The sequence below is a fragment of the Vitis riparia genome, chromosome 5, assembly GCF_004353265.1.
Source record: "Vitis riparia cultivar Riparia Gloire de Montpellier isolate 1030 chromosome 5, EGFV_Vit.rip_1.0, whole genome shotgun sequence".
Taxonomy (NCBI): domain Eukaryota; kingdom Viridiplantae; phylum Streptophyta; class Magnoliopsida; order Vitales; family Vitaceae; genus Vitis; species Vitis riparia.
Window position 1 is genome coordinate 19,394,553 of NC_048435.1, and position 10,741 is coordinate 19,405,293.

General features: G+C 32.3%; 1 protein-coding gene across 1 annotated transcript; it reads left to right on the forward strand.

Moving 5' to 3' along the window:
• The first annotated feature begins 713 nt into the window (after positions 1 to 713).
• LOC117915249 lies at positions 714 to 9,396 on the forward strand. Its single transcript, XM_034830807.1, has 9 exons — positions 714 to 764; positions 7,273 to 7,413; positions 7,503 to 7,598; positions 7,695 to 8,155; positions 8,216 to 8,275; positions 8,389 to 8,473; positions 8,552 to 8,632; positions 8,735 to 8,792; positions 9,276 to 9,396. The coding sequence occupies exons 2-9, from the start codon at positions 7,306 to 7,308 to the stop codon at positions 9,353 to 9,355; spliced, it is 1,029 nt and encodes a 342-aa protein (XP_034686698.1). The 5' UTR covers positions 714 to 764; positions 7,273 to 7,305; the 3' UTR covers positions 9,356 to 9,396.
• Positions 9,397 to 10,741: the final 1,345 nt, after the last annotated feature.

The following is a 10,741-nucleotide window of genomic DNA, read 5'->3' on the forward strand; positions in this document are numbered from 1 at the left end:
ATTCACCATTGCAGATAATATCAACGGTAGCCGCCTTTGAGATTGTGTATGAAAACATTTCCTTCCATTGATTCACATCCATGAAACTTTGAACAAGCCGAAATGCGGGGTCCACACAAGGCAACCCATATCACTCCCAAACAAACTAATAAAAATATGCTTTTAAATTAAGAATATTGCATATAAAGTTCCCATAAAAAACTTCGGACTTTAGAAAAGGAGGTGATTGATTGTGCTGTGTTGTGTTGGGGTTATGGAATTCAAAAAAGGGGAATTTATGTAACCATACACCAAGGGACAAAATTTTGCCTTTTGGAAACTTTACTTTTTACTTTTCAAATTCAATGGATTTTGTGAAAAATAAACCACCTTTCATACACTGTAATAGTGATATTGAGGGCCCTTCCAAAAATACCCTCATGCACTTTGACATAATCAATTGCTCAGAAAAGCCATGTTCCACTTAAGCCAATGACATGGCTCATATGACATGTAGACACTCCACGTGGCAATATTAAAAAAAAAAATATTTACTAAAATATAATAGTGAGATTTACCCGAAATCCTTTCTTCTGTGTTGAATCAAAACCCTAAATCCCTTCTTCTCTCTTTGAACCCAACCCCCCAAATCCCTTCTTCTCTCTTGAACCAAACCCTAACTCCAAAACCCATATTTTTTCACTTTCTTTCACAACCACAATTCGTGAGGGGAGCTTGCAGTGAAAACAGAGAGAGGTGGTCCGAGCTGAGAGGAGCTTTCCCAGGTACGAATGTAATGGATTTATGAGTTAATTTGGGTTGTTATTGTTGCTTGTTGAGATCTTTGATAGAAAATTGGGTAATTTTTTTAAAAATATCCCCGAGATTTCGGTATTAATGGGTATTTTTACCCATTTTTCAGAAAAAAAAAAATAAATACGGGAAATCTCACTGAAACTAGTGAGATTGTAAGTTTGTAATTGTCAAAAAATAAAAATAAAATTCTAGGCTTTAAGCTGTAGGTCTTAAAAAGAGGCTTTGATGGAAATAAAAGGAAAAATTGATTAATTAAAGAAATAGTGTATTTGAAGTTTAGGTGTGGTTCAGTGGTTGGCAAAGGTAGCACTTACCAGTCTAGCCCGCACACACACACAGATCCAAAATTTGCGGGCAAAGGTTGTGGTTTTCAACCTGGCTCAAAAATCGTGGATTTAGGGTTTGTAAAATTTAAATCCAATGGCACAAAAGCAAATAGAACCCTAGAACAGATCCAGAAAACACAGGGAGCAACAAAAATAAAAGCATTTTTTTTTTCCTTGGGAGTTTTGATGGATTTCTTTCAGAAATCAAACGAGGATGAATTTTCCCGAAAATTGAATGGGGGATGGATTTTCTTGGGAAGCAAACGGGGGTTGAAAAGAAATATTAATAACATGATTAGATTAGTACCTACGAGGATTGAGAGTGGCAGAGGAAAATAGGGCATGATGCTTGCTTGAAGAGGAAATTCAGCAAAATGGCTTCTTGATGCCTCACTCGGGGGGGGGGGGGGCGTTTTGTTTTTTAGATCTAGTATATATCCATATTTATTTTGATTAAATCAAAATTTCAATTTTTATCAGTAATATTTTATAAATTAAAATTAATTTGATAAGATAAATTATTAATAATATTAATTATTTAAATAAATTAATGTTAATAGAAAATTTTGTTACCACATATTTTTAATACAAATGTAGAAATTTTTTAAATGGTAGGTTACTCTTTTCTTTCAGTAGTTTTGTAACTTCATTAATTTTGTAAACACTGGTCGTTTTGTTGTTTGATGGATATTGTAGTTTAAAATGTGAAATGGTCTCTATTTGTTTGTGTAGATTTGTTTCAGTTATGACAAATCATCTTGATGGCGCTAACTTCATGGGTCATATGAAGTGAATTGTAGGATTACATACTCGATTAACACTAACGATTGAAACAGAGGTTTGAGGACTATGATTTTTATTGAATTGGATTTTGATATGTCATATTTTCTTTTATAGCTATTTTTGTAACCATATCAATGTTGGGGCCACTGATCTTGTTGTTTGTTGAATAAAGTAGTTTAAAACAATATGACTTTTATTTATCAATTTAAAAAAATATTATATTTTAATTTACAAAAAAATCAAAATTTACATGAATTGTTATATATATATATATATATACAAAAACTAACCTCCTCAATTCTGGAGCTTATCCGTTACAAGAACTTATTTTCTCAAAACTGATTGGTTGACAAAGAAAATTCCAATATTATCTTCATTTATTTAAAAATAATTTAAAATGCATGCACTTTTTAATTTATGATTTAATTATTCCCAAAAATAGCCATTTACTTGTCATGTCATCCTAATCTATTGACAACTAGAATCATTCGTATAAATATTTCCATTCTTTTTAGATATTTTATTATTATTATTATTATTATTATTATTATTATTATTATTATTATTACTTTATTATTTTATTATTTTATTATTTGGGATTTTTTTTCTCTAGAAACATTATAAAGTAAGAATTTGAAAAAAAAAAAAAAAAACAGAATTTATTATAGTATTAATAAGTTAAAAATAGATTCATATTCTTGATAATAAATAAACTAATAATAAATTTCTATTTATTATATAATATTAATAATTGTTTAATATAATAATGAATAAAATTTGTTATTAGAGTTTTTCAATAATAAATTTGTTATAATATTAAAATAATTATATATTACGAAGTTTATTCTTTATTATTTAATAAACAATCTTATTGCTTTTTGAATTGGTAATTATGATTAAATATGATTTGTTTGACAATATTTCCTAAATTTTTAGAAAACTAAAATAAGAATCCTAGAGGAAAAAAAATCTTAAATAATAAAATAATAAAATAAAATAAAAATCTAAAATAATAAGGAAACATTTATATGGAGGAGTGTAGTTGTCAATTGATTTGAATAACATGAAAAATAAAATGACATTTTTTGGAATAATTGGATAACTCAGTGCATGTATTTCAAATTATTTCTAAATTGATGAAAATAATACTAATTTAAAATATTTGAGATTCTTTTTACCATATATTTTCTTATTAGTGAATCAAATCTCACTTTTCCCTAAACTATATTGATTTGGTTAGATGAGTATATAACTTTGAGGCGGCATACCATTTGTTTAATTGGTTGACCCACTAAAATGCACATTGTCTGTTTTTTTTTTTGGGCAGTGGGTATCATAGTGGGTGACCCTATATATAATAATTTCACCCTTATTGATAACCATATATTGAAAGGCTAGGGGAAACCGATCTCAATGATTTTCATTTACATGATGTAACAAAATATTTCCCTGTAGACCCCTGTGAAGGTGAGAGCCCGGGGGAGCGTTTTAACTTCATTTTTTTCATTTTTCCATGGCATCTTTTTTTAAAGAGTGGGGGCCCCCCCTCTCTAGGCATGGAACCCGGCTACCTTGGACGTTGGGCGAAGGAGAGTGGGCAGCCATGCTGGTAGGTGAATGAAGCCATGCTGCTGACTGAGGAACAGGGAAGCAGGTAATGGCTTCCTCAGAAAGATAGACCGGCTGCCAAAAAAGAAAAGAAGGAAAAAATAGAAGGGAAAGGAGAAATACAGAAATATGGCAGAGGGAGCTGGAGGAAAAAAAAAAAAAAAGGGGAGAACAAAGCTGGTGGGGGGGTTGCGGAGCTTTTGAAACTGGTTTCCAAAGGAGACACAGCCAGCTCAAAGCAAAAACAAACTCTTTTAAGAGGCAGATCAAAAGGTAAGTGTGAGCGGGGGCATCTCCATTTTCTTCATTACTTTATTTTGCTTTTCACTAGCTTCTTTACATTGTCTGGGTTGAGTGTGGACTTGAGGCTATGCTTTTGATCTACTTGTTGCTATTTGAGGTGATTATAGGCTGCTTATTATTGTTTTATATCTGCTATTCCTTTGGATTTTGCTAAAAGATGATTTCACTCTATTACCCGTTTCCCACAAGCTTTTTTTTTTCTATCCTATACCCATTGTCTACCTTCACCACCTTTGATTACCATCCTCACCATCTATCATATCCATTGCCCAAAGCTCCTCTCAAAGCCTCCATCAGCATCCTGAAATTCACCTATCCACGTCCACGAGGCCCATCATATCTCCTTCTATCACTACACTGCCACTCATCCAACTAATCAATATCCATGTTTTTCCCATGCATTCCTCTCTCTACACCACACCACTCACCTTCACCCAATCCATGCACCACGGTTCCAAGCACGCCCCCTGCTCATCACATTTTTTTTAGTTTCATACCCATCTTTCCATTCCACACCTACATCCATTTCTCTCTCTAGATTTATTCATACCCATTTTCTACACTTCATGCACCTCACCATCCTCTAATACCCGACCTGCCCATTTTTCATCTCACCACCTCCCCATATCTTCTCACCATTTCCTTCATTTTAACCTCCTTCTAACCTCCCAACATCCATGTGCATGGTACCACATGAGAATGGTGGATAGGTAAGATGGTGGCTGCGTTGTGGAGTGGAGTTTGTTTTTTTATTTCATGAAGAAAAATAGCTTTGCGGTGCTCTCGGTGGCTTTGTTTGAGACTTGCATGAAAAGTGGTTTTGGATGGCATTATTGTAATATGGGGGGTAGTCTAATGGCCTTCTTTAGTATATTGGCAGCATAGGGAATGGGTTGCTTTCCACTTTGGGCACGTGGGAAAGTCTTGCAAATGAAGACCATCCCAAGCCTTTTCTTTCACTATTTCTTTATGTTTTAACATTGGGACAATTTTCTAACATTTCAATTTTTCAAAATTTCTTGTTTTTTTTTATTAATTTAATTTTTCGAAATACCGTTCTCAAATAATCTTTCAAAAAAAAAAATCCTACGTCCAAATTTAATTTTCAATCCCAAAATTTCCATTATTCAATTTCATTTGTTTAAATATTATGTTTATTAATTATTAATATTATTTCGTGTGTATTTATTTATCCTCTTTTAAAATCTTATTCATTAAAGCCCAATTCTTAAAAAATTCTCATGTACTAATTTAATTTTTCAATCCTAGAAATTTCTTTATTCGTCTAAATTTTATTTTTGTTAATTAGAATTCTTATTCCATATCTATTTATTTATATAAGGTCCAATTCTCTGAAAATCCAATTTCTGAATTAAATTTTCAATTTCAAAAATTCCACTATTCGCTTTCATCCGTTTAAATATTATTATTATTTATTATTATTATTATTATTATTATCCCATATTTATTTAATTATCTCATTTAAAAATTCAAATTATTCAAGTTCAGTTATTCAAAAAAATCTGACGTCCTAATTTAACTTTTAATCCCAAAAATTCCACTATTCATTTTTACTCGTTTAAATACTATTTTCGTTAATTAGTATTATTACTCTATATTTATTTATTATTTTGATAATTAAAATCCAATTCTTCAAAATTCGACTTCCGATTTTAATTTCCAATTCCAAACATCCCAACATTCACATTAATCTATTTAATTATTATTATTATCTTATTTATTTATTTTGAAATTCCATTTTAAACAATTTTTTAAAATTCCAACTTATGAACTTAATTTCCAATTCCCAAAATTCTAAATTTCTTTCTAATTCAATTCTCAAAATTCCAACTCTTAAATTTAATTCTCAAATAATCTTCGAGACTCCAATTTTCAAATAAATTTCAAAAATTCAATTTTCTCTCGAACAATTTTAATTTCACTTTGGTTTTCAAATAATTTTCTATCTTTCTTAATTTTATATAAGCAAGAACGCATTTTCCGTAATTCCGAATAATGGAATTTATGGGATTAATTCATGCAAGATAGATCGGGCTTTGGTGGGGGCCCAACATATGTGTTTTCCTTATGATTTGATTGTTTGTTTGATTTAATTGTCATGCGTGATCGATTTTATTTTGCTCTATGACATGCTCGAAATTATTCTTTAATTGTGCATTAACCTCACTTCTTGAGAGCGCTTTATGGATCACTGCCCAGGTACGCATCCACACCCACTCGAGTCATTTTCTGTATGTATGTTTAGATTCTCACATGTGTGTGATCACTTTGAGTATTCATTGATTCTCTCATCAATTGCCATGATTGCTTCATTTTATTAGTAGAGACCCGATTTTAGGGACTTAGAAGGGTGCTACGGTCCTTATCGTACCTTCCCGATAAGTAACCTGACCCCCGAACCCGATTCGGTTTTTCATAGACCACCTTTTCCAAATAAGGAGTCACACTTAGGGTTTTTCTTTCTTATTTTGTTTACCCTCTTAAAAATAAAACAAAAATGAGTGGCGACTCCAAGTCAGTTTTCTTAATCAAATAAAAATCATTTTTCGAAATCTAAATCGAGCTCGCCATCGAGTGGGAAACGCATTGAGCCGAAATGCGGGGTCCACATTCCCATTTCTTTGTTAATATATGTTATATTTGTGTAATAATTATGATGAATGTATATAGGAACACTATATTCACGTTCACACGTCTTTAACATTTGATTAATTTATTAATGAATTATGGTTGTTTAATGCAGTGATAATATGAACATACGGTGTCGTTGTTCTGGCTGTAGATTCCTCTCTGGAATCCATTTGCTCTCAAAAGTGAAGAAGGATGTAATAAGAGGACTTGGTTTTGGTAGGCTATTGCAATTAGGTTGTAAGGAGGTTAATTTAGATTTATGTTTTTGGTTGATAAAAAACACAAACATTGCTTATTCCCAACTCGAGTTATTTGGGGGTAAGAAGGTTTCTTTGACATGTCATGATGTTGGGATGAGGATGGGCATTCCACATAGTGGAAGAAAGTTAATTGTTGAGAAGGGAAGTGTTAAAGCTAGTCAAATTCCAAATTTGCAAGATATAGAGTCAATGATGGTTGGCATCGATGATATGGAAGAATTTAAGCGGGTCTTCTTGATTTTCGCTTGTGCAACCTTATTGGCACCCACATCTCGTTTGGAAGGTAGTCACTCGTTATGGTATACACCCCTAGAGCAGTTACTTGGGAACATAAATTGGGGAGAATATGTCTTGGAATTTTTTATTCAAGCTATACATGACCATAGGAGGAAGGAAAGTGTTTGGATTAAAGGGTGTTTGATGTTTCTATAGGTAACTTTTTGTCTTATTTATAAGTATATGTTCATGTATTAGATATTTAATAATGGTTATACACTATGTTGGCCATGATGTTACCACTAATTATGTCTTATATAATGCAACAGATATTCTACTTTTCAATATCTAATTTTCCAGCCATGTATGTGGAACTTACCACTCCTCGCATTGCTGCATGGAACGATTTTTTGGTCAAGCAACACATCAAGTTGGAGTTGGAAATGCTTGGAGGATTTGGCAAAGTTGAGGTATAATTAGCTTTTAGTTATATTAAGATAGTTGATTACCATTGTAATTAGATTATTGGGATGACAATTTACATGTTTTGCAATGATAGTTGGTTAGCACATCGGCGGAGCAAGATGAAACAGAAAAAAATAAGGCTCCTGCAGTTGATGACCCAGTTGACCCAGATGAGAATGAAGACTTTGATGTAATCCTTCATATCTAATGATTATGAATAGTAACTTATATTAAGGCTTAGTTTAAATATATGTCATTTAATGTTCCGTCATTATGTTTGACTTAGGTTATTTGTGCTCGCATGGAGGCAACACAACGTCAAATCACCGATGCACAAAGTCATCTTAATAGTCTTATTGCATCATACAATCGTGACGTGAAAGTGTTGAGGACTCGTTTCACCTTTTCACACTATCGCACAGATGAAGGCCAACCGTCAAATTGTCATGAACATGTTAATGAAAGTGGTGCACCATTTTATATAAATAATCCACATCATTCACCTGTTCATTCTGGTGGTCAAAGAAGATCTTCTGAAGATGACCTTGGATGTACAAATGAAGGGGTGTCAAAAAGACCCAACGTAGAAGATGGTGTGTTCTTTGCAAACGAGGATCCCCTTCACCCTGGGCCACACAATATGTTGGTGTTAGTGCATTCGTGCATGGACAACAATGTGGATGTAGCACCACAAGGCTCAGAAGAAATACGACCACGAAGAGTAAAAATGAAAGTACGTCGTCATAGGTAATGAGCAGTTGTGTGCAAGTCACCTTTTGTACAATTATGTGTATCAAAATACAAAAGGTTGACGGAGGAAGAGACACATGTTGCCGACTATGTGTTTGACGAGTCAAAAGATCCTAGGTTAGTCCCAAATCACATGTTTAGCAAGTATTGTTCTTAAAAGACTATGATTATGGATTTGTCTAGAAAAACAAAAAAAATTACTCATGTCTTGTGTTTCATGTGATTAATAGTGAGATGCTTTGTGCATATGGTGGCTATGGCATGACACGGGAACAACTTCAATGCTTAGTAGGGGAGAGCTTCATTGATATTCCGGTAAGGTTTATGATAAATAAGAAAAAATACCTTCATCTTTCCATTGATCATTTTAACTAAGGAAGAGGCATTATGTAGGTGATTTCCATGTTCTGCCGATACATGAATGCAAAAGAAGAGAATCCTTCTCGCAGACACTTTTTTAATCCATACTTTGGGGTGAGGTTTTTTCCTCGAGTACACCAAATCTTGTCCCTAATATAAGATGCATGTATAGTTTTAGTCATACATTGTTACTATGATCTCAACAAATTTTTACAAGAAATATGTGGTTCAATGAGCAAGTCTACCTCAAAATCAACACTCAAGAAAAGATTAGGTAGCTATTATGTTAATCTTGAATGTTGCAACCAGGTAATGCTTGACTATTGTATTGATTACATAGATTGATGACAATTTTTTAGTAATTTCAAATTTATATTTCAAATATTTAAGCCTTCATTGTTGCTATGATGATTGTCTGTTTTGTAGTTTTATATCCCCTTATTCCAATTTAATGAATGGGTCATCATGGTAATCAATTTGGAGGCTAAAAGGGTGGATCTACTTTCATCATATCATAGCATTCAACGGATTCACTTAGTTAATGAAGCTTTCAAAGTAGTTGGATTTATGTCGCAGTTCTTAAAAAATTCCTTCAAACGGAATGATGTGAATATAAATAATTTACATCCACAGTATGCAGATATCGTTGGCGATCCAAAATTGTTAGTTACATATATTTTTTTTTTCATCTATTCATTTTCAATCCTAATTGGGTCCTATGTTAATAACATGTCACAAATCATACTTGTTATTGCAGATGTCATACTGGGATGTATGCTATTCTCTATATGCAACATTGGGATGGAAGTGGTCTTAATAGAACCATTAATTCTGTAAGTTGTTAAATATGATGTTATGTTTTTATTTTCAAATGTACATGTTAAATGTTATCGAGATGTAGGGTCTAACATAAGTTTAATGTGTAGAAACGCATGAGCCTTGAAAGATTGAAATTCGCAACTCATATGGTTCTTGATAGCGAAAACGAAATTAGTGAAATGGTTATAGCTAATATTTGGTCAACCAACGATGCAGAATAGTATTGGGTAACCTTCACAATTAATTTCTTTTGTTTTATTTCATTCAATTTTTTAACTATACATTCTAATTTAAACTCTAACTTGGTCATCGATAGTGAATAATAGATTTTGAGGCTATGTCATGTCTTCTTTATGGTACAATATAAGGGATAAGTTATCAATACTACTTCCAATGCATGCATGGTTCATTTGACTACCAGGTTAGGTGCTATCTCCTCCCTATATATATAAAACTATAGTAAATGACATTTTTATTTTTTAAGGTTATATTATTGACAATTTCTTTATGCTTCCATAAATCGTTTGTGCTCTTCCATATAACCTGTTTAAATCAGTTGATAATATTGTAATGACATGGTTTGGTTGCTTAAACTTATCCCTAATTTTCTATGTTTATGTATAATCATGAGCTAATTATTAGATAATTCAACAACCCTATAAACCAATTTGGTCAAATGGCTGTATTTTCTATTTAGCTTAAAGAATCCTTGTTACCATCTGATTGTGGGTTTGGCTGTCTCGCATCTATAAAGCAATTGATACTAAACTTAGTTTAGAGTGATTTTTGATGGTTAGACATTTAATAAGACAAAAGATGACTTGTTCCTGCATTAATATTTCATAGGGGAGTGTTGTGGAAGGAACCCTCTAAAGGAATAAGTTCCTTCATTACTCATAAGCTTTATAGGTTTTTATTATGTTTTATTTACATCTTGTGGTTAACTGTACTTCTCTTATCTTTAAGAGTTCACTGATAAGCTGATTGAGGAGGATGAATTTGATGCAGATCAAAAGGATGCATTTAAGGTGATTTGTAATTGATGATATGCATGTAACTGATTGCTTTTGCATGTAATTAACCATACCATGAACTTAAATTGTTTTGGTTGCTCAGAATTTTGTCAAAGACAATGTCCGAGAGGCAAAAAAAGCCAATAGATAGGTATTTTATAGCAGATACCAATCGTTGCAATAGTTTTGGTCTTGCACATAAATTTCAAATATGTTGAGTAATTGTCAATTCCTTTTCTTGTAGGCTAGAGAAGCCCGCAAAAAGGACTTGCAAAAATGAGTTAGTAGACTAAAGCAGCATTTGAAAACATGAAGTTTAACAAGTTCTACTCAGTCTAGACCGATGATACTCCTGACATATCAAATGTTAAGGTACAATTTTTTTTTTTTT